The following is a 23,523-nucleotide window of genomic DNA, read 5'->3' on the forward strand; positions in this document are numbered from 1 at the left end:
AGTACTGCCTCCATGGCCAATGAGGAGAGAAAGAGTGTAGAGAGCTGCTGTTCTCAGACAAAGTTCTGGTTAGAGATAGGGGAGATCCTGGACACACAAAGTTTTTTACCTTAGTGCAAAGCGTGCAATAAGGTAAAAATAAATTAAGGCTTTAGAACCACTTTAAGAAGAAACTGAATGCTGGTGTGCCTTCTTTCGTTGGCCTGAACAAACCAATTAAAAACCAATTAAAAGACTTGGTCACTGACACTGCAGTCCCCTCTGCCAAGGTCTCTCTGAGCACCAAATGGGGGAGAAGATGGAATTTATGTCTCCAATGCGTGTCCAGGTAGTAATGGGAGCCTGGGGCATTGTGGGGAATAAAGTTAAATGAGTCATCGCCTGTCGCTTAGAAAATGAGTAAAGGGGCACTCTGCAGCATTACTATATGCAAAGCCAAGTTAGGACCAGTAAAACAAGAAAAACTGTGTAGAAGAGATAACAATAGCAGAGAGGTGTTACTTTGGCTTTCAGGAATTGTGTCTACAAGCTTTGGAGTGTGATTTTTGGTAACCTGTGGCTTGGTCTCTGTTGTGGCAAGCATTAAAAATAATGTTTGTGCATATTGAGTAAATGTTCACCCAAATAGTCCAAATTATAGACAAGATCAGGGCACCCAGTAGAGGGGGCGATGTTTATCGGTCATTGGGGGTTATTTACTAAAGGAAAATCCACTTTGCACTGCAAGTGCACTTGGAAGTAAAGTCGCTGTAGATCCGAGGGGGACATGCAAGAAAAATAAAAAAACAGCATTTTAGCTTGCACATGATTGGATGATAAAATCAGCAGATCTTCCACTCATTTCAGATCTACCCCTTAGATTTAGAGCGACTGCACTTCCAAGTGCACTTGCAGTGCAAAGTGGATTTGCCTTTCGTAAATAAGCCCCATTGTGTCGTAGAGAGTTATATTGGATCTTCCATCTGCAGACTCGCATCCCCAAAGGTATGAACTTTGAGTGGGATGTAAGTCACTTTTATGAATAAATAATTGATTGTCCGCTATGCCTTTCTCTCACCTGACTGGGGTACACATCACCTACCTAATAAATGCAGTGGACACATCTTGACTTGTTCATTATACTTTCTGTGGACATCTACCTTTTTCATCATATCACTTTTTTCATGCGACCATCTTTTTTTTTTTCCATGCAATTTTTTTCATGCAATTTTTTTCTCATGTGATTTTTACATGCATTTTTTTCCCGTTTATTATGCAATTTTAATGCAATGTTTCATGCATTCCCATGCAGCCTTATGCACTCCCTATGCGTTTTAACGCATTTAGTGTATATATCGGTCCATATTCCTACCCTTATGCATGCTTCTATGTGGACATCATGTTTCATGGTAGCTCTGTTTCTATCCAGTTCTAAAATTAAATTAAATTATATTGAATCAACATTTATTTTCATATTTTGATATGTACACTTCCCATTTAGACAAGGTTTGTTTCAATACACACATTTTGTTTGTGGTATTCACCAATATATATTTAATTCTATGCACTTAGCATTTTAGTCAATAATTGTTTGCCTTTATCATATGTGTCCTTCTTATTTCTGTAATTCATATAGAGTGTTTATAGGGCCAGACAGGGACGTTAGATGGGATGTCCATTCAGACATAGATTGTTTTCTTTTGGTCCCTCCCACGTTCCCTTTTTTTTCTTTTGACTGGGTATGATGTCTGTGTATGTCTATGTTGTTGTTACTCTCAGCATTTAGTAGCCAAAGTTCTGATTGACTTCATGTGATTCCATTGTTCTAACAAGGTTCTAACAAGGTGCACAGCTGAGAGTGATTTTAGATGTTCCACTGACGTCGTCCTAACCTGTGTTTTACACGAGGGGGGAGCCCTATTTGAGGGATGTCAGTGCAATATTTCAGGGTAATGAATAAGCGCAGCGTCACTGTGTGAAACGCGTCTACCTGTACCTGTTTGCCTGTCCTGTGGTGTTATTCATGTTACGGATTTTACAATAAAGAGATTCATCACTACCTCGTGTGCAGCTATCCATTCCTTTTACCCAAATGTTCACCCAGGTTAACTTTGTTGTATTGCTGAGGGAACATATTCCAAGGGACTGTACTTTCCAAATCCTGAAGAGTTATCAGAGTTGTTCTTGAACATACAAACTCCAAGGATTTCTAATAATGAATTGAAAAATATCCTATATAATCAGTCTTGAAGAAAGGAATATAAAATGTGGCACAAACATATATATGGAATTATTGATTTGTGATATTTTGCATTTTCATGTAACGTGTCTCCAGCCTTTGGCTTTTTCTTAAAGCATGTCCCCATTCTCTGTCAATCTCCCATACTATGTTTGCAGTTTCTGATCATCTCCTGTTGCAGGTCTTCTCTCTCTGTCAGCTATCTGTAGTATTAGGTCGGCCATGTATGGATAAAAGTTTGTCTGGCTCAGTGGGAAGCAGCCGAGATTAGATCCATGTATGGGCAGGCTAATTGTACCCAAGGCGATCCACCGTGTGACTTAGGTACAACCAGCCTGTTGGATTTTTTACTGCTGGAAGCTATAGCTGCTCATCATTTTGTGCTGCCCGCTGGGAAGGCTCTCCATGCCCCCCTGCTGGCAGAGCACAATAGCAGCGTGGGAGGCATTCCCCATCAATACTGACTGCGTTGATAGGGGAATCGAACAACTTTCTTTCCTTCCATCCGTGTAATGTATCAGGACTACTCAAATTCTCTCCTCTCCTCCACTCTTCATAACAATTTTACTGATAACAATTCAGCAGAAGCAGAGAACACAAGGAGTTATCAGTTTACAAGATTTTTGGCAAGAACAACAGGTATTTTTGGCATTTATCAAAGAGATGTAAGAAAACACTTTCAATGGTATGTTTAACAGACCAAAAGGAATCAAAGGGGTTAATTGTTAGGGTTTATATAAACTTTATTCTTATCAGTTCTCCTATTTGAATACATAGGCAAGCTTTATTTCAACCTAGCTACAATGCAATCTTCTCTGCTATATTTAGTATTCGGCCTTGTCTGTTCATAAATTGTTCTTTTTTCTAGCCAGAAAATATGTATTCTATGTTCATTTGTCAATAAATGACTGTGTACATACTGTAGCTGGCAGCTGCCAAAAAAAAAAGCAGAAATGTGCAGATGTCCATAAACCGGGGAACGCTAAGTTCCTGTTTGATTACACAGGGGTTTTACAGGCAAGGTCTAGAAGAATATTCATTTTGGGAGAGACACAAGGCACTGGAAAAGTTCTTCCTCCATAGAGAGAGCCATGAAGTCAGTTGCTTTGCTGCTTGCCTTGTGTTTCTCTGGGGCCACGAGCCTCCGAATTTGCTCCTTTAATGTACAAATATTTGGAGAGGCCAAGAGCTCCAAGAGGGAAGTGATGACCCTGCTACACAAGGTGAGTTTCATCTAATCTACATCTTAGGTTGTGCCCCCAACAGATACAGAGACAGCTTGCAGGATATATGAAAAAGATCGTCCAGCATGTTGCAAAATCTTGTTTTGTTTTTTTTTAGTTCTTTTTGTATCACTTGACCCTCCTTCTAGATTGTAAGCTACAAGGAGTAGGGCCCTCTGATTCCCCCTGTATTGAATTGTATTGTAACTGTACTGTCATGTTGAACCATGCTATAAACCCTGAATAATATTAATAATTCTCTATTTTCATACCTCCCAACATTTTGAGATGGGAATGAGGGACACCTACTAGCAAATATATGTAGGCATAAGACATGCCCCCTGCCACACCCCCTTAAAGGAGAATTTACCAAAAAAAAAAGGTTAATTAAATCCACAAGGGTTTTTTTTTACCACTACTGTTCCTTTATATTGGCTTTTAAAATTTACAAATGCAGCAATTTAGAATTTGAATGAAAGGTTTAGCACTGAGAAACACTTTTTGAAAGATAAAATGTGCATTTTATATACATCTATATAGATCAGACCAAAATGAGGGACAAATGAGGGGGAAAGAGGGACAGAGGGACATTGCTCCAAATCAGGGACAGTCCTTCGAAATCAAGGACAGTTGGGAGCTCTGTATTTTTAATTTTCCGGCATGCACTGGACACATAACAAGGACCTGCACAGGCTTCCATATAACAGAGAGAAAAAACCCAAATTGGGTAAAAGCTGCGCTTAGATTAAAAAATAATTAGAAAAGCTGCCAGCACCCTAAAAAAGTCCTGTATCTGACCTCCAAAAGTATAATAAACAGCAAAGTGCAGCGCTAATAACATATGTGAAAAGTTACAATTGAGTTCCACCAAGTGACATATAAAACAATTAGTGAAAAAACATATTGCAAATAACAAATGAAACTAAAATCACAAATGTATGTGAAAAAAAATCCAAAAGTTCTTGATAAGTCCACAAATAAAGTAAATAAATGAAGAACACCCATCCAAGAGAGGTTTGTGACAAAAGGTGCCTAGATATGATCCACCAAAACGTGTGTGAGTAGAGTCTGCTTACCAGACGGCGATGACTGCTATTATGGCAGTCTCGCCCAGCATAGGGATTATGGTCTCCCAAAACCCAAGGTACAATACGGGATCGGTAGTTCTAACAAGTATTCCCCCTAAAGCTGTCCAGGAGTAAACAGGTTGCTGCAGGGGAAGACTTCCCTGACTTCCAGTTCTATCTTTTGGCCATCTAATGGACTATAGGTGAGGAGAAATCACCCAGCAGGGAACACCAATTTTTAAGTTCTCTAAGGGGTGATGGCTATAGATAGAGAAATACATGTGTTGTTTCCTGAATGTCTTCTGACATTACAACACATGTATTTCTCTATCTATAGCCATCACCCCTTAGAGAACTTAAAAATTGGTGTTCCCTGCTGGGTGATTTCTCCTCACCTATAGTCCATTAGATGGCCAAAAGATAGAACTGGAAGTCAGGGAAGTCTTCCCCTGCAGCAACCTGTTTACTCCTGGACAGCTTTAGGGGGAATACTTGTTAGAACTACCGATCCCGTATTGTACCTTGGGTTTTGGGAGACCATAATCCCTATGCTGGGCGAGACTGCCATAATAGCAGTCATCGCCGTCTGGTAAGCAGACTCTACTCACACACGTTTTGGTGGATCATATCTAGGCACCTTTTGTCACAAACCTCTCTTGGATGGGTGTTCTTCATTTATTTACTTTATTTGTGGACTTATCAAGAACTTTTGGATTTTTTTTCACATACATTTGTGATTTTAGTTTCATTTGTTATTTGCAATATGTTTTTTCACTAATTGTTTTATATGTCACTTGGTGGAACTCAATTGTAACTTTTCACATATGTTATTAGCGCTGCACTTTCCATATAACAGAAAAGATAAGAGAATTCAATACAAAACATTGTAGTAATGAAGAAGCATAAGCTATGTCCTCAGGACTGGTCAAGGATACCAGCTGAAATATTTGAATTTTGAGCTGGCAGGTGACAACGGGACACTCGCCCTTTCAGATTTCATATGTAACACAGAAACCTGAACCAGAAATAGCAATAGAGTATCTGAAACAGGGTCTGTCAGTCACCTCCATAGACTGTGTGAGACAGTCCATTCTATTAATAATAAGAATAAAAAAAGTGCATAAAAAGGGTGAGGAGAAAAAATGGTGGTAGGGGGTTTGAGGTACAATCATACCTCCAGGCTCTCATTACAGCGGGCCCTCCCAATGGACCACACACATGGGGAACCCGGGAACCCGGGTCCATTATTCATCATTATTCATGTTGCAAAATCTTTACTGATCATTAAAGTAGAACTAAAGGCAAAACTTTTTATAATAAAAACAATAATAATACTTATAATAAGTAAGAGTTATGTCCCCTCTCAGTTATATTTTTTGCCATCCAGGAGATTTCCCTTAACTTACTCTCCTATAGCTACAAAAAGAAATGAGAGGAAATCCTAACAAACTGAGGGAATCCCTCTAACTGGTGTCCCACTGGAAGATTTCCCCCCTATTTCTGTTGTGGTGACACCGACAACCCAAAATTTGGGATTTTCTGTCACTTTCACTCTCGGTAATCACAGTAAACAGGTCACATAGAGAGGGTGAATTTCCCTAATGGGGACACAGACAGGAAGTAAAACCTGAGAGGTTCTAATCCCCCCAAATTATCCAAAACTAAAAAAAAAGGTTTTGCCTTTAGTTATGCTATACAAATGTTGTATTATTTTCATGTCATTAAAGATCACTCCATTTCCAAAAGAACAGGAATGAATCCTTTATACAACATATGCATATACAGTATAAACTTTTTTGGTATTTCATTGATTACTGAATAAAACCAATCTTCACATCTAGAAGAGATAATGTTTTTTCTGTATACTATATGATATTGGCACACAGCTAGTAAATAGTGAGTAGCAGTAGCTATGGTTGGGCCTGTTGACCCCGTCGGTCCAGGAACAGTTGTTTCTTTGCACCCTGTGTAGTGACGCCTTGGAATGTGCACATGTATGGAAGCTCTGTACACGTCACACCGATTCCTAGGTGGCAATTACAGTCATGCTGCTTTGTCATAAATATCTGTGTCCCTTTGTCTCTTGGACCTTATACAATGGGAACTGTTACATTTAGCCTTGTAAAAGCTTGTCTGAAAAGCATTAAACTCAGGAAGTATTCTTAAAAATGTTCGGTCAGCTTTCTTGAAGCAGTTACCTTCAGGCTGGGAGTGCTGAATGCAGATCTGAATTCTGATCCTAAAATAGAGCTATATGCAATTTTTTTTCTTTTTAGAAAGAATAAGCAAGAGTTAAAACCCCAGTTTTTTTTTTTTTTTTTTGCAAACTGTTTCCCATTGAGGAGATTTCCCTTCACTTCCTGTTCCATAGCCAGAACTGGAAGTGACAGATAGTCCTGGCAGGGTCCCAGAAATAGTGTCCCCACTGAAAGATTTCCCCTTTTATTCCTGCTCTGTTACAGACAGCGATAAAAACTGACAGGTGTTGTAATCCCTCCCCCCTATTCAAAACAAAAAAAAAAAGTTTTGCCTTTAGTTATACTTTAATTCTGTTCAGTTGTCTGCTGTCACTGTATGAAGAATAAGACATATATATATATATATATATATATATATATATATATATATATATATATATATATATATATATATATAGATATAGATAAAAAATAGAGAGGGAGATTGAGGGAGAGGGATAGAGAGACAGAGAGACAGAGACACAAGAGAGAGAATCAGATCCTGGATTTGAAATGCAAAGAAGGATGAAAAAATGTGAAAACAACATTTTATTAAAAAAAATTATTTATGATACCCCGGATCTCTTATTACTCTTATTCTCATATATATATATTCACTTTATCGGAAAGTTCAGAGCATGCAGTCCCCGCTGAAAGAATGAGGTGCTGAGATCCAGAAGAAATAAGATAAATATAATGTATCTGTCTGATAACTGTTGAATATAGATGCTGAGAACTATTCAAAGATTCTTTTATCACACAGATTGTCTCTCGCTGTGACATAATACTGCTGATGGAGATCAGAGACAGCAAAGATGTAGCCATACATGCTCTAATGGCAAAACTCAACAGGTAACAGCAGTGTTCTATGTGCTTTGAGTAGGAAAATAGTAATTCAAGCACAATTCTTGTCAAGTGATATAAATCAATAAAATTCTAACTCTATTAATGTAACATTGCAACTGTGTAAGTAAAGCAGATCACATGTGTGTGGGTGAGGCAACTGTGTGGTGGTAACTTAAAGGGACCAGGTGAGACAACGTCTTCAAAAAATGTTCTCATTTATGGAATGAGTATTAATCAGTACAGTAACACAGTTGTTATCCCAAAGTATAAATATGGACAGTAATACACTGGTAGAGTTTGGTAGCAAGGCAGTTAAATTGAATTATCCTAAACCTTTTATGTGACAGTATGCTCATGGAATGATCCTTTAAACAGGTCCCCTTTGGCTTATTCAGTGGAACTGCCAGATTGGTTGATGTGCTGGCATATATAGGGAGCAAGAGTTCACTAATCCAGGCACTGGCTGGACAATAGGATAATTGCCTAAACTCAAAATGGCATTTCTAGGGGAATTCCCGACAATCCCTATCCTGCCCCTGCTCTTCATTTTCCTGCAGTAGGCCTATCTCTTACTAGCCAGTGTGTATCTGATCCTATCTGTACACTCCCCACACTGCAGGGTGCCCAAAATGGCCCAGCAGGGGCTAGGGTCCAAGAAGGCTGGCCAAATCTTGGGAGAGCCCTGTGTCCAATCAGACATAGGCTCCCCCAAACTGGCCCCTAGGAGCCAAGTGCAGGGGACAAATCAGTCGCAGTCCTCTGCAGGTTTTCTCTTGCACCAGAGATAAGCAACGATCATGTGATCACAGTGTTTAGTTCTGGCAGCTAATGCGAAAGTGAGTGGGCAATCTGCAGATGAACAAATCATTGCCTGCTCGGCCACCCATTGGAGTAGTGACTTCGCCCCCACTATGTGCTGCCGCAGCTACACACACAGTGCCCCTTACATGTGTCCCGAACCTGTGCTGTGCTATTCTTCTCCGTCTCTCTATTTATCTCCCTTTCTCTTTTCTGTCTGCAGTGGGAGAAAAAGTAGGAGCATAGAGTGGATGTGTCTGGGAATCTAAACTGCATTACAAACAGGTGCTCTGTAGGGGTTCCCAGCTCACCAGCACCCTTTCTTTTTCTTTTAGCTTTCAAAAAGTTGTGAGGGAGGTTAGAACCCCTCTCAGATCTTTATTATCACCTTTGTGCCCCCTAGGGAAATTCACCCTTTTTGTCTTGGTGACCATTGTCATTGGGACAGAAAGTGAGATCAAATCCACAATTCTAAATTGTTACCAGAGTAGGAATAGAAGAGAAATCTTTTAATGGGCACTTCTTTCACAACTGTCTAAGAGGGGATTTCACCCACTTTTGAGAAATGTTCAATCAGTTCCTGTTGTGTCTAGTGGACAGGTAAGAAAGGGAAAACTCCCCAATGGGACACGGTTGGCAAAAAATTACAGATGTTTTCAGAATTTCCTTCTAAATCCAAATTTAAAACACATTTATGTTTAACATACACTTTAAAGTCCAGTGCCGTAAACTGCGGCTGCTGTGCACATGCTCGGGAGTGACATCATTGCGGCTCCAGCCAGTCACACAGCCGGAGTCCACGAACTCGGAAGGAACACGGGTGAAGATAGAAGCGCCTGCAACTCTGATATCTCAGCGCTGGAAAGGCTTTGTTTTAAGGTGAGTATAACATAGTGTGCTAGCGATTCATAAAAAAAATAAATAAAAAGCAATGGGAGGCTAGATTTCCAACATCAGCGTCTGGATAAAAAGCAGAAGCCCCAATGAGATGGGGCAATGTTCTCACTATGTACTGCAAAGATTAATTTTAAGAATGGTTAATGCATTTAAAGTATAACTAAAGGCAAAAGTTAACATTTTTAGTTTTGAGCAGAGTGGTGGAGACTTAGAACTCATGTCAGGTTTTTTATTGCCGTCTGTGGGTCTTTGCTCCCATTAGGGTGGGGATTCACTTTCTCTAAGGCAGGCCATAGATCATGCAAATTTCTTGGTTGCAGGAATCCTTCCCAAGGAACTATTGTGTTTTCCCTGCTAGTGGGGGGCGGGGGGGGGATTGGGCATGGGGAGCCACCCCTGCCGGGAGAACACAGTGTTTTGCTAGCGGCTATAGCCACTAGAAATAATCGCATCCTGAAAATCCGACGTGCTGGTTGTACTTGGGTATATTCAGCCTGCCTATACATGGTTCAAATCTAGGTCAGTCCGTGCTGAACTGGCTAAGATTCAAACCGTCGATGGTTGGCTTAACTGTCCCCATTGCTAATGTTACCTGGATTGAAAGTAAGGATAAATACAACATTTTGAGTTTTCATCAGACCAGGAAATGTGGGATGCTTGTTGCCACGTCAGCTGTCAAAGTGGGGATTTCCTTCACAATAAAAATATCCTCTCACTTCCTGTTGATTCTATAGAACAGCAAATAAAGAGAAATCTCTCTGAAACTCAGATCACAAAAACTGACAGCTGCTTTAACCCCCCCCCTCCTACTCTATTCAAAATAAAATACACAAGGTTTTGGCTTTAGATATACTTTAGAATGTTCTGATTGTGAATGAAAATTGTGGGGCCTGCAGAAGGAAATAAATTCTGTAATGTAATGCTGTTCTAGTGTAGCTATGATACCAACTAGCTATTATGCATAATGCAGTGCAATTCACATCAATAGTCTATGCCGAGAGCAGAATTGTGGAAGGGGCTCAACAAATCCACCCACTACAGGCTGCCTGGAGAAAACTAAAGGTGGGGGCAGAGACAAGACCAGTCACCCTACTCAAGGAGTGAGAGCAGCAGTGACCGGTCTTTATTACAGGAAACCCCACATAGAGGCAAAGTGCAAGAGTTGTTTCATGCTGAATTACTGCACAGATCTGGAAGAAATACACAAAGGAGACCAAGATTCAAGTCAGAGTACATATGCCTCTTGTATTTTGAATATTTGTTTAGCCCATAAATTAGTGTTAACATAGGCACTATGTGTGGTTACTATTAATAATTTTACTTTTTTACTTGGAATTTTAGATTAAAAAAAGTGAATGAATTCAACTTCATCATTAGCGAGAGACTTGGTCGCAGTATGTCCAAAGAGCAGTACGCCTTTATATATAGGTAAGTGAATTGTTGCCGGTCAAGAAACTACCTTGCAGGCAATCAAGCAGATAGTAAAATTCTGCAGGATCATATTTATGACAGTAAAGGAAAATAAAACACTACCTGTGTTGACTATAATAACCAAATGTTGCCATAAAATTTCCCACCTGTGCTGGGAACAAACTCGGCTACTAAGGCCCCATTCACACCTGAGTGTTTTGTAGCTTGAAGTCTGAAGCTCCAAAACGCTGGAAGGGAAATAATCAATTATTCTCTATGGAGATGGTCCATATCTCCACTCCAAAACGCCTGAAGCCAGAAGCTCCAAAACGCCTGAAGCTCAAACAAGTTCTCGAACTTTTTTTTTAAGCAGATTTGGGCGTTTTTCTGCTTTTTACATTGGTGACTTTTTGACCTGTACAAAATCGTGACAAAAAACGCGGTAAAAAAATTGCTTGACTTTCTGCCTGAAAACGCTCAGGTGTGAATGGGGCCTAAGAACAACACAGTTCTTCTTTAAAACGCATGAAATCTTCCTAATTATTTAGCACCAAACTATTCACAAGTAACTGTTTAATCCTTAAAGTTCATCTAAAGCTAAACTTTTTTTTTCATTTCGAATAGGGCAGGGAACAGATTTAAGCCCTGGTTTGTTATTTTATGCTCCCTGTGTCCCATTAGAGAGAGCTCACATCACTTTTTGGTCCAGGGCTAGAACATAGGTAAAAGAAATCAGAAGAAATTCCCTCTTAGACAAATGTCACCAAACAGGTGTCCCCACTGGAAGATTTTCCCTCACTTCCTGCTCCATTAATAAACATAAATGTTTGGATTTTCCATTACTTTCTGCCTGGGACAGGTACAAAGGGTAAATCTCCCCAACAGGGACACAGACAGAAATAAAAAACCTGACATGGGTTTTAACCCTTCTACACTCTATTGAAAATGAAGAGAAGTTAGGACTATAAATTGACTTTAAGGTGTAATTACATTTATATTGCTGGTTGATCTGCCCTCAGGACCTCTGCCAATCTACCCATAAAGCCCCTGAGATGCTCTTCTGAGTCAACCCCTGTTTGCATTGTTCATTTTCTATTCTATGCTATGGAGAATGCATACTTCATTGGGGCATGGAGTAGAAACTCTCCTTAGGTCTGGTTCAGAAGATTTTGACAAGCAGCTCTGTGGATTATAGGTGGATAGGTGAGTATAAGACTGGCATAAGGACTGGGGGCAGGGTAACCTACAATATAAATGTAACTGCATCAAAGGTACCTCAAGAACTTCAGTGGTGGTCATGCTTGTACCATTCAGGCCCCCAAACAGTGTTTCATATAGTAGACTGACCTACAAACATGCCAATTCACTTTAGACAAACATATGTGTTTGGCCTGTGAAGGGGGTAAATGGAAGGACTTGGGTGCTAGCCTTTCAGGGGAGTTATAGCAAATAATTAGAAAAAAATCAAACTTGACCAAACAGTCCACTCTCCAAGTCTGGCTGGACCGTGATGTCTACCTGGGTTTGGGGAGGCCCTAACTTCTCTTCTGTGTCTTGACACTTTAAGGCCTCATTTACATTTGCATTTGGGGGCTGTAAAACCCTGCAGTTTAGCTGCATTTTTACCGCTCCTTAATTGCTCCCATTTGCTGCAGAGGTACTGCCATGGCTCCCAACTGTCCCTGATTTTGAGGTATTGTCTCTGATTTGGAACAAAGTCCCTCTGTCCCTCTTTTCTCCTCATTTATCCCTCAATTTGGTCTGATCTATATAGTTGTATATAAAATGCATTGTTTATCAAAAAGTATTTTACAGTGCTAAACCTTTCATGAAGTTTCTAAATATGCTGTATTCTAAAATTTCAAAAGCTGGTACAAGGGAATAGTAGTAATAAAAAAGCACTTGTGGGTTTAAATTTTAGGGTTTAACCTTAAACTTTTTTTTTTGTATAATTCTCCTTTAAGGGGCGTGGCAGGGCGTGTGCCCAAAAACTACATACTATTGCTAATACAACATAGGTGTCCCTTGTTCCCATATCAAAAAGTTGGGAGGTACGGGTACTGCCCACTGAGTGCAACCCATTCAAGTGAATGGGGCCCATGCTGAAACAGCACACAGCGCGCCTGGTTGTGGTACGTTTGTCCGATATTTAGGGGGTTCTAATGTATGTTTATTCTGTTCTGGAAAGTGGTTGCCACCATCCCAATTTCTGTACTTGAAATGGAAAAAAAAACCCTCTTATGGGATTTTGAAGGCAACCAAAAAAGAAAAATGGATAACCATTTATATATAAAACCACTTTTTATTACAAAACTCTAAAAAGACATAGCCTTGCTAAAAACACACGTGGCCATCTTTAGGCCAAGATCCATTGTACACATTAATATACAGTTGATACTTTGGCAATGTTACATATCTCTTTGAAGGATTTGATGTTCAGCAGAATTTGCTTGGGCATCATACATCCAAAGCGTTTCTAGATTTATTAATTCATTTCTTCCTCAGGTATGATTAGATGCCTTTCAGTTTGTCAAATTTTTTTTAGCACTTCTCATGATAACTGCCTATATCAACCTCCACTTGCTTGAGAGCAGGGGTGAATTCATGTAGGGATCATAAAGATTCCCATACCATGGAAAAGGGACTTGTAAAAATTACACAAGGCCCATTTTTCACTGCTGTTCACCCAAACCAAGCTGTACAGGTCTGCTCCTTAGCACAATCATATGAGATGTGCTAAGGAGCAGACCTGTACGCTTCTTCACCGCCATACAACACTTCCTCTATTGCTCGCTAAAGAATGATTTGAATGCAGATCACAATTCAAACAGCAAAACAGGTGTAAACAGGGTCTATGGGCTTTGCACTTTTGTCGATGGGTTTGGACTTGTGCCACTGGGCCTTGGACCTGTATCACTGGGCTTTGGACTTGCGTTGATGGACTTTGGACTTGTGTTGATGGAGTTTGGACATGTATTAGTGGTCTTTGGGCTTGTGTTGATGGCATCAGTTGGACATGCTTCTGAGATCATTCAGAATCCACAGAAAGGTACATTTAACCTGCAGTTGACCTACTTCAAGTGCCTCTTGCATTGCCATAGGCTTGTATGGAAATGCAAACCTGATTGAAGTAAACAAAAGTCCATCACCACAGGCCCCCTATATTTACACACATGTAGTTAGGCCAGTTTGGAAAGTAGTCATTTAGCCTACTGGAATAATTTTGAATTGTGAAAAGGTAAACAAAAACTCATGCAAACACATGAAGAACATGCAATGTCTATATTGTGTGTGTGAACCTGGAACCCAATGCTGCCAGGGTAAAATGGTAACCAATTGGCAACTCAGACAGTACTTCTTTCAGATACTTGGATGAAGGCACAAGGTATGATTAGGCATATTTTCCAAAGCCGCAGAGGTCCGAGAAGCCTGCATTTTGTTGAACAACATGTCACTCCGCACTGATGTAACTGTATATATTCTCATTACAGGAAGAATGTAGTGACAGTGATAGACTTTTATCAGTATAAAGACCAGCAGGAAGGAGATGTGGATGTCTTTTCAAGGGAACCATTTATTGTCTGGTTTAAATCCTTAAATACAGGTAATATCTGAGGGCTTTCCCTTTTTTATTCACAAATGGTTGTTAAAATTACTGTCATGGGTCACTACATACAAAGAACTTATTTACATTCCTATTTATCTTTGAAGGGAACCTAAAGTGTACGTATAGCCTTTTTTCTTTTCTTTTTTTTGATAAACTAAGGAAGGGTTAGAACTTATGGTGGGTTTATATTGCTGTCTACATTTCTGCACTCTCTATTTTTTTCCTGGTGATCATTGTCATTGGGGAAGAAAGTGAGGGCAAAATCCAAAAGTTATATTTTCTTTTAGAAAATATAAAATGTTCAAATGATATGTTTTCACCACCACCATCAACCTTTAAAATGTAGTATGTAAAAACATATCCAAAATGTATTAATAACCCTGCCAGCTTACGTTTAACATGTATAATTGATAACCTGTCATATGGTTAAACAAGCTTCCTGCACAGTTAGGACAACTGGCCAGCACCCTTCCCCCTGGGCTGTGTGCTCAGCCCAAACTTTACATGGCAATCCAATCCTTATTTTTTCCTGGGGCCCCTATAGCTAGGCCACTGCATAGTTGTCAGCAATCCCCAGTTTGCAGGGACAGTCCCGGGTTCTGGGCATTTGGCTGTGCATATTTGTAGGTGGGGCCTAAGTTAGATAACTTAGCTGGGACTAACCAGTCTCACACCATGAGTAATGCACTAGTATCCTTTATATGACTCTTTGGCAAATTTTTTGCCTAAATAGATAAGCCAGTCTTTGGCTCATATACAGTATGTCTACAGTGATGCAGAGTAGTGCAGTCTCAGTATTCACCAAATGGGTTACCAGAGGATGACTTCAGTTAACAAGGGTAGCATTCCTTCATAGAATATCTAAACTAAAAGTGAAAGTGTCCTCCACGCCACTCTGAGTAAATACAGTAAATGTCTAAAAAGTGAGGAATGTGTGAAAATATCTATACAGACAGCAGCAAAATCTAAAAGTGTTCACACTACACAAATAAAAAATAAAAAATAAAAGTGATCTTGCACAATCATATATAATCACACACAACAATATGAAAAACAAGCAATTCTTAAAACATGTATAAAGTACATCAGAGTAAAGTGCACTGTATTACTAAAAAAACAGTATAAAAAATGAAGTGTTTTTGAATAGAAAGTGCTCTGCAAAGTTCTCTCTATCCATGAGGTGAAAATAAGAATCTTAAATCGTGATTCCAGGAGAGCAAAGTTCAAAAGGTGGATAAATAAATATAAGGTGGCTAAGTGTAACAATATAAAAGCCAAAAAAAGTTCATGGATGTCTTTACAGATGATCTCCTAATGACGCCAGTCTCTCAGAACTCTCACCTTATATGTATGTAGAAACAAGCATCGCTAATGCCACGTACACACGAGTGGACTTTACGGCAGACTTAGTCCGACGATCTTTCCGACGGACTCTGTAGCGTAGGTGTGCCGGACTTACAAACGGACGGACTTGGACACACATGATCACACCAAAGTCTGACGGATTCGTACGTGATGACGTACGACCGGACTAAAATAAGGAAGTTGATAGCCAGTAGCTAATAGCTGCCCTAGCATCGGCTTTAGTGCGTCGGACTAGCATACAGACGAGCAGATTTTTCGACCAGACTGAAGTCCATCGGAAAGATTTGAAACATGTTTCATTTCTAGGTCCGTCGAGCTTTTGGGAAAAAAAAGTCAGCTGGAGCCCACACACGATCGAATTATCCGACGGAGTCCGCTCGTGTGTAGGCGGCATTAGTGTCACCAGGTATGTTGATCTTTGTACAGCATCGAAGTGGGGCCCAAATTAGTTCTCATCCAATAACCATGGCTCTAGCGGTTTCTTCTCAGTTCCTATTAGCATTCACATGGCTGTCCCTTCATAGAATGTAGTTCTACATTCTACATGATAATTCTACAGTTTGCACCAACTCCACATCTCTGTTCCAACCACTGCAGTGTAGGAAATGTTGAAGGAGCCATTCCTCCTCCACAGGAACCTCTCCCTATGCTTAGTATTGTCCTTGACCGTTCACTCGCCAGAAGCACACCAAAATAAGATGGGTTCCCTTATTTAAAAGGTTCGCTCACACAAGATGGCCACTGAAGTCTCTTGAGAGTTCAGTGTCCAATCAGCCACCGCCCTTCTCGAGGCACTGCACAGAGTCACTAAGGGATCTACTCCCTTATAAGACTCTCCTTCCCATGTAATAATGGCACTGAACCACCTACAGGTGGGAAGGGTAACTGAACTTGCCTACATATTATGGCACGAGCGCTTAAAAAGGAAACTCCAGCCGTTTCCAGGAAAACAAACTCAGCAGCTACAAATACTGTGGCTACTAACTTTTAATATACAGGCGCTTACCAGTCTAGGGATCCAGCACTGTCCTCACCTAGGCCGGTCCTTCACCCGTCTTCAGATCCCCAGCATTGCCATTATGAGTGTGGGAAGCCGACTGTGACTTCTTACTGGCACACAACCTACTCCTCACGGCACATGCATACATGCACAAGTCACGCTGTGCATTGTGAATAGACCCGCAGCCTCCGGGTGGATGTGACATGTCCCAGGAGCATGTAGACAGAGGGGGCGAACTTTAGGCAATCTGAGCGGAAGTGAGAGTGGGTACCTGTCAAAACTAGGTACTGGCTCATTGGGAAAAAATACAAATATAGGAGATGGGGGGGGGGGGGGGGAGTGGAACTTCCATTTTATGTGAAGTTCCACATATTTTTTTAGATTACTGCATAGGCACAATTACCATTTCTAATGTTCCTTATATCAGTGGTCATCAACCCTGTCCTCAGGGCCCACTAACAGGCCAGGTTTTATGTATTACCTTGGGGGAGATGCAGACTAGAATACTGCAATCATTGAGCAGCAAATGATATCACCTGTGATGTATTTCAGATATCTTCCAAACCTGGCCTGTTAGTGGGCCCTGAGGACAGGGTTGATGACCACTGCCTTATATCATAACAAATCTGACCTTTTTTATTGGAAAGTCTAATGAGGTACAAGCAAATACTGTATACATGAAAGCATGATTAATAATACCACTGGACACATCTGTGCCCCACAGTCACAATATATCTGCAATGTCTCAGTTCTCTGTGTTTTTCCCTCTTCTCTTCCATACACAAGAAGTGAAAGACTTTGTCATCATCCCCCAGCACACAGTGCCTGAGAACGCCGTTCGCGAGATCGATGAACTCTATGATGTTTATCTCGAAGTCCGACAGAAATGGATCACAGAGGTTAGTTGGGACCATTCCTGCTTCACTAATGAACAACATATTACTTCAGCTTTTCTTGGTAATTCAAAGGAACAAAAACTTGTATACACAACATTTGTATGGCTTTCCATCTACTTTTATGTGTAGAAGCATGGAAGGCTCCATGTCTCACATTGTAAACAATAGTAGCATCCTTCAGGTGGGTTCAGAGCCGTGTACCCACACCTGCGCAGATGTCACATTGGCAGCAGCAGCTGTGTCCCAATTGACAGCCATGGAACTGCCAGCACAGGGATGCATACAACACCTGTGCCAGTAAACATGGCTCTGAATGGGGCGCGTATTAAAGCGCCCCACGCAAACAAGGCCTATTCTGCTGTTTTTTTTAGGTTGGTTACTGGTTCTCTTGAAATCACACCTATTATTGAATAGTGCACACATATTGTGTTCTGAAAATGGAATAGTAGTCACAGGTACTTACATCGGAACTAAACCCTCTAAACAGAACCTACTCTGTTTGATCTGCAGTTGCCGTGGTGTTGGACATGTGCTCAATTATGACTCCAGCCATTTGATGGCTTGACAGTTCTGTAGTCAGCACAAGCAACTGTGACAGGTATCATTCACAGCATGCCTTAAATGTAACTTTTTTGGGAAACAGTCAATTAAATCAATGTGTTTAGTTCTGCTTTAATTACACATTTACAGTTGTAATAAAAAGTATGTGAACCCTCTTGGAATGATATGGATTTCTGCACAAATTGGTCATAAAATGTGATCTGATCTTCATCTAAGTCACAACAATAGACAATCACAGTCTGCTTAAACTAATAACACACAAAGAATTAAATGTTACCATGTTTTTATTGAACACACCATGTAAACATTCACAGTGCAGGTAGAAAAAGTATGTGAACCACTAGACTAATTTGATCTCCAAGAGCTAATTGGAGTGAGGTGTCAGCCAACTGGAGTGCAATCAATGAGATGAGATTGGAGGTGTTGGTTACAGCTGCCCTGCCCTATAAAAAACACACACCAGTTCTGGGTTTGCTTTTCACAAGAAGCATTGCCTGATGTGAATGATGCCTCGCACAAAAGAGCTCTCAGAAGACCCACGATTAAGAATTGTTGACTTGCATAAAGCTGGAAAGGGTTATAAAAGTATCAGCAAAAGCCTTGCTGTTCATCAGTCCATGGTAAGAAAAATTGTCTATAAATGGAGACAGTTCAGCACTGCAGCTACTCTCCCTAGGAGTGGGCGTCCTGTAAAGATGACTGCAAGAGCACATCGCAGACTGTTCAATGAGGTGAAGAAGAATCCTAGAGTGTCAGCTAAAGACTTACAAAAGTCTCTGGCATATGCTAACATCCCTGTTAGCGAATCTACAATACGTAAAACACTAAACAAGAATGGATTTCATGGGAGGATACCACAGAGGAAGCCACTGCTGTAAAAAAAAAAACATTGCTGCATGTTTACACCTGGATGTTCCACAGCAGTACTGGCAAAATATTCTGTGGACAGATGAAACCAAAGTTGAGTTGTTTGGAAGAAACAAACAACACTATGTGTGAAGAAAAAGAGGCACAGCACACCAACATCAAAACTTCATCCCAACTGTGAAGTATGGTGGTGGGGCATCATGGTTTTTGGGCTGCTTTGCTGCGTCAGGGCCTGGATGGATTGCTATAATCGAAGAAAAAATGAATTCTGAAGTTTATCAAGACATTTTGCAGGAGAACTTAAGGCCATCTGTCCACCAGCTGAAGTTCAACAGAAGATGGGTGTTGCAACAGGACAACGACCCAAAGCATAGAAGTAAATCAACAACAGAATGGCTTAAACAGAAGAAAATACGCCTTCTGGAGTGGCCCAGTCAGAGTCCTGACCTCAACCCGATTGAGATGCTGTGGCATGACCTCAAGAAAGTGATTCACACCAGACATTCCAAGAATATTGCTGAACTGAAACAGTTCTGTAAAGAGGAATGGTCAAGAATTACTCCTGACCGTTGTGCACATCTGATCTGCAACTACAGGAAACGTTTGGTTGAAGTTATTGCTGCCAAAGGAGGTTCAACCAGTTATTAAATCCAAGGGTTCACATACTTTTTCAACCTGCACTGTCAATGTTTACATGGTGTGTTCAATAAAAACATGGTAACATTTAATTCTTTGTGTGTTTTTAGTTTAAGCAGACTGTGATTGTCTATTGTGATCAGATCACATTTTACGACCAATTTGTGCAGAAATCCATATCATTCCAAAAGGGTTCACATACTTTTTATTGCAACTGTATTTCTACAACCCACAATATCCCCTTTGTACACATTAATGTATGTTAAAGCCTTATCCATTCTGCAGAACATTATCTTCATGGGAGATTTCAATGCCGGCTGCAGTTATGTTCCCAAGAAGTATTGGAAAAACATCCGTCTGAGGACCAATCCTGAGTTTGTCTGGTTACTTGGAGATAAAACAGATACAACAGTCAGAAGCAAGACTAGCTGTGCCTATGACAGGTAACTCGAAGAAAGAGATGTAAGGTAATCTTTTAGCAAGCAAAACACCAGTGTGATTTGTTTCTACGGGAAGCAGTTATTCCCAGACTCATGTGTTAAATACTTTTTTTTTTGGGGTGGTGAAGATAATCCTAATTATACAGGTGTTTTGCTTTATGATTGAGTCTACTTTAAAGTGACGCACATGTCTGCTGCCAGCCCTGAGCCTGATCATTTTAGTCTCTGCACCTTGAGCAGGGTGAACCTGAAGGTCATGACCTAGTACCAGCACACAGCAAAATCCATCTCCACCATCAGGAGCTCTGGTGAAAACCAGATGGTGCTTAGACTTCAAGCCCCAGGGAATTCCACACCACTTGCTCACACATAGGCTCACTTTCTGTGGCTTTCTGATTGTTGTAGTCAAAGTAACCAATGCGGAGTGTGTGTGTGTGTGTGTGTGGGGGGCTATACAGGGATTAGACCCAGTGCTCCAACAGATGAATGGAGAAATGGAGTGTGGTGAAGGAAACGTGAAGTTCCTACATATGTGGTCACATGATCTGATGATAATTAGGGATTTGTAAGCCTATATCCAAACATTGTAGGGGACTTCTTAGGCACATGGAAACACTGAAACCTCTTCTAGAAGTTTGTATATTATATTATTTTTTGTCCTTGGATGTCATTTCCCTTGAATCATTGTTTATATTGTATTTAATATGTATGTTAACCCTAAAGCCCTGTACACACTATTAGATTTTCTGCTGATTTTTGTCTTCAGATTTACCAAAACCATATAATATGAGGTCAAACCTTAAGAGTTTCAATTTGTATGCAACCAGGCAGGCCCTTGCACTACATGGTTTTGGTAAATCTGAAGACAAAAATCAGCAGAAAATCTAATAGTGTGTATGGGGCTTGAAGCTGGCCATAGATGGATCATTTTTCTTGATTAGCCAGCAGGCTGATGGAAAAGAAAAAACAGATTCTCTCATCCACAAAAGTGAAATGGATAGACGAAACCTCTCACTGTGCTATTTGACTGCAGCCGCTGATTAAATGAAAATTTTGCAACAGTCCTTTTTGGCAGAAGTTGACTTCTGTTGAGTGGGTAAGGGCCATAGGTGCATGGAAATTTGGCTGGTTCCTACTGAACCGGCCAAATTTTGATCTATTTAAAGGCAGCTTAACAGTTAATGTCTCTTATTTGGTACTTTGGTCTGTTAAATATGATTATTATAAACTTTTAAAAGTATTTAATTATATATCTTATTTAAATGAAAAATAATATTTATTGATCTTGTGAGATATTCAGATTGGGCCTGTATCCTGTGTTATCTCAAGCAGTCTAATTATCTCTCCCCTTGTGATTGATTATTTCAGGATTGTTCTGCATGGTAAGGATCTGATCAGCTCTGTGATACCAGACTCTGCAACTGTGTTTGATTTCATGCGGGCATACAGGCTAACAGAGGAACAGGTAGGTCGCTATTGGACTGCAGACTAATAACATCCACACTTACTGATTACGAACACTGTAGTCTTATACTGATGATGAGCTGACTCATACTTGTCCTTGTGTCCTTTCTGTAGGCCCTGGAGGTCAGTGATCACTATCCCGTGGAGTTCCAGCTGAACGAGTCTAATAATTTTGCCCGTAAAACATCTAGAAGACAAGATGGAAGAACTTTTGAATAGTTGATGACAAGGAAAAAAAAAGTCCATGAACATCATTCATATCTTTTATACAAAGAGTTTATTATTGTGAATAAAGGAGATAAATATATAGAATAATTCTGCGCTACCCTAAAAAGAGGGACACAGAAGCAGCCAACACGACCAACAAAGTGTAAAATAGCAAAACAACAAAACAACAAAAAAAAAGTGTGGCGCTGAACAATGTCATTGTTCAGCGCCACACTTTTTTGTTGTTTTGAATAAAGGAGATACCTGGGAAACTAATGAATGAGCTTACTCTCTCCATAACACAAATTTCCCTCAACCTAAAAATATGGCTTGGCATGTGCGCTTGGTTGGGAGCCGTGCGCAACTTCCCCTTGCCTCTTTTCCCTCCCCCTTTAAGGTTTTTTTTTTTTTTTTTTTGGGGGGGGGGGTTTCCCTGTTTTCCCCCATTTTTCCCATTTCCCCTTTTTTCTTCTTTAGTCCCTACGCCCACTTAGCTTTTATCTACTTGGACACCTATAATATTTCCTTCAGTCATGCTCATGTGGACATAGAGAGCTTTTTCAATAATTATATCAGAGGGGAGTGGAATATTTACCAATACTAACCATAGCTTTATCTATGCACATATGATGTTACGCATATCAGGATATATCACACATTCTTGTATGACTCCCTACTATGTAATTTTCTTGGGATATATGTCCCACTACTGCTGTATGACTGTAAAAACTTAAATAAAGAATTTTAAAAAATACGGCTCAGCCTATAAGACAGCTGCTCCCAGGCTATAGACATGTATGTAATTCATAACACCAATGAGAAAAGGAACTTTAGAATGTAATTTTTAATGATTTAAGCTGATTAATTAGGCCACATGGACACAGGTGCCTTTGGACGTACAATAGAAAATTAGAACATTTTTTCCGACTCAGGAGTCACAGGTGCTGCGTACGGCTGCCCATAGAAATAAATGGCTGTATGCCGTTGTGAATCAGTATAGGTCAGTACTTGCAGAAACACACACATGTGTATGGAAATAACACCCTGGACGTAGACTGTTGTAGATGTGTATGTGTCAGTAAAATTCCATTCTCTCACTGATCAGTCAACTCCGGTCATGTTGATTAGAAGATAGATTTATTACAAATGTATCGATACATAGGGGTGAGCTCTGTACACAGCAAGAAGTTCTAGCAGAGTCACACCCGAACCCTTTTACACATGTCATTTTATAGCAGTATTTGGCAAGCTGCCATTGGCTAAGGCACACTGGTGACTCATGGTGCATCGTCAGCTTTATTGTCAAAAACCAGTGCCCTTTCACAATTTGCCCTAATATGGTAAACTTTTGCTAGTTCTTTAAATATTGTTGTAGGTGTTGGTCGGAACTAAGCAGATTGCATAAACAATAAGTCAGCGCCATTTTAGCTAGAAAAAAGCATATAAGGAACAAGGCAAATGTTGATATCACTTGTAATTCTTTACATATTTCTTATCAGTATGCATGCATGTTTATCCAAGTACTGGTCTATACCCACATACAGCTATTGATCTCTATGGGTGGCTGGATGTAGCACTTGTGGCTCTCACAGTAGTAATACACCCAAATTTTACATTTTGCAGCCCCAGCCACCTGTGTACGTAAGGCCTTAAAAAGCCAAAACTTTCTTTTTTTATGTGTAGCGGTACCCCCGTGAGGGCTGCTAATAGACTCTGTACCCCACTGATTACCTCGACTCTGCAAATTCTCCATTACCTCTGACACCCTGGGTTCAGTCATCTTA

The 23,523-nt window shown here is 40.2% G+C and overlaps 1 protein-coding gene across 1 annotated transcript; it reads left to right on the forward strand.

Annotated features, from left to right (window-relative positions):
• Window positions 1-3,205: 3,205 nt before the first annotated feature.
• Window positions 3,206-22,493, forward strand: DNASE1L3 (deoxyribonuclease 1L3). The gene is made up of 8 exons (XM_073592231.1): window positions 3,206-3,441; window positions 7,509-7,597; window positions 10,628-10,714; window positions 14,188-14,300; window positions 17,455-17,567; window positions 19,914-20,071; window positions 21,437-21,533; window positions 21,647-22,493. Exons 1-8 carry the CDS (start codon window positions 3,310-3,312, stop codon window positions 21,749-21,751), a joined length of 894 nt encoding a protein of 297 aa, XP_073448332.1. The 5' UTR covers window positions 3,206-3,309; the 3' UTR covers window positions 21,752-22,493.
• The last annotated feature ends 1,030 nt before the right edge of the window (window positions 22,494-23,523 follow it).

The sequence above is a fragment of the Aquarana catesbeiana genome, linkage group LG07 (assembly GCF_042186555.1).
Source record: "Aquarana catesbeiana isolate 2022-GZ linkage group LG07, ASM4218655v1, whole genome shotgun sequence".
Taxonomy (NCBI): domain Eukaryota; kingdom Metazoa; phylum Chordata; class Amphibia; order Anura; family Ranidae; genus Aquarana; species Aquarana catesbeiana.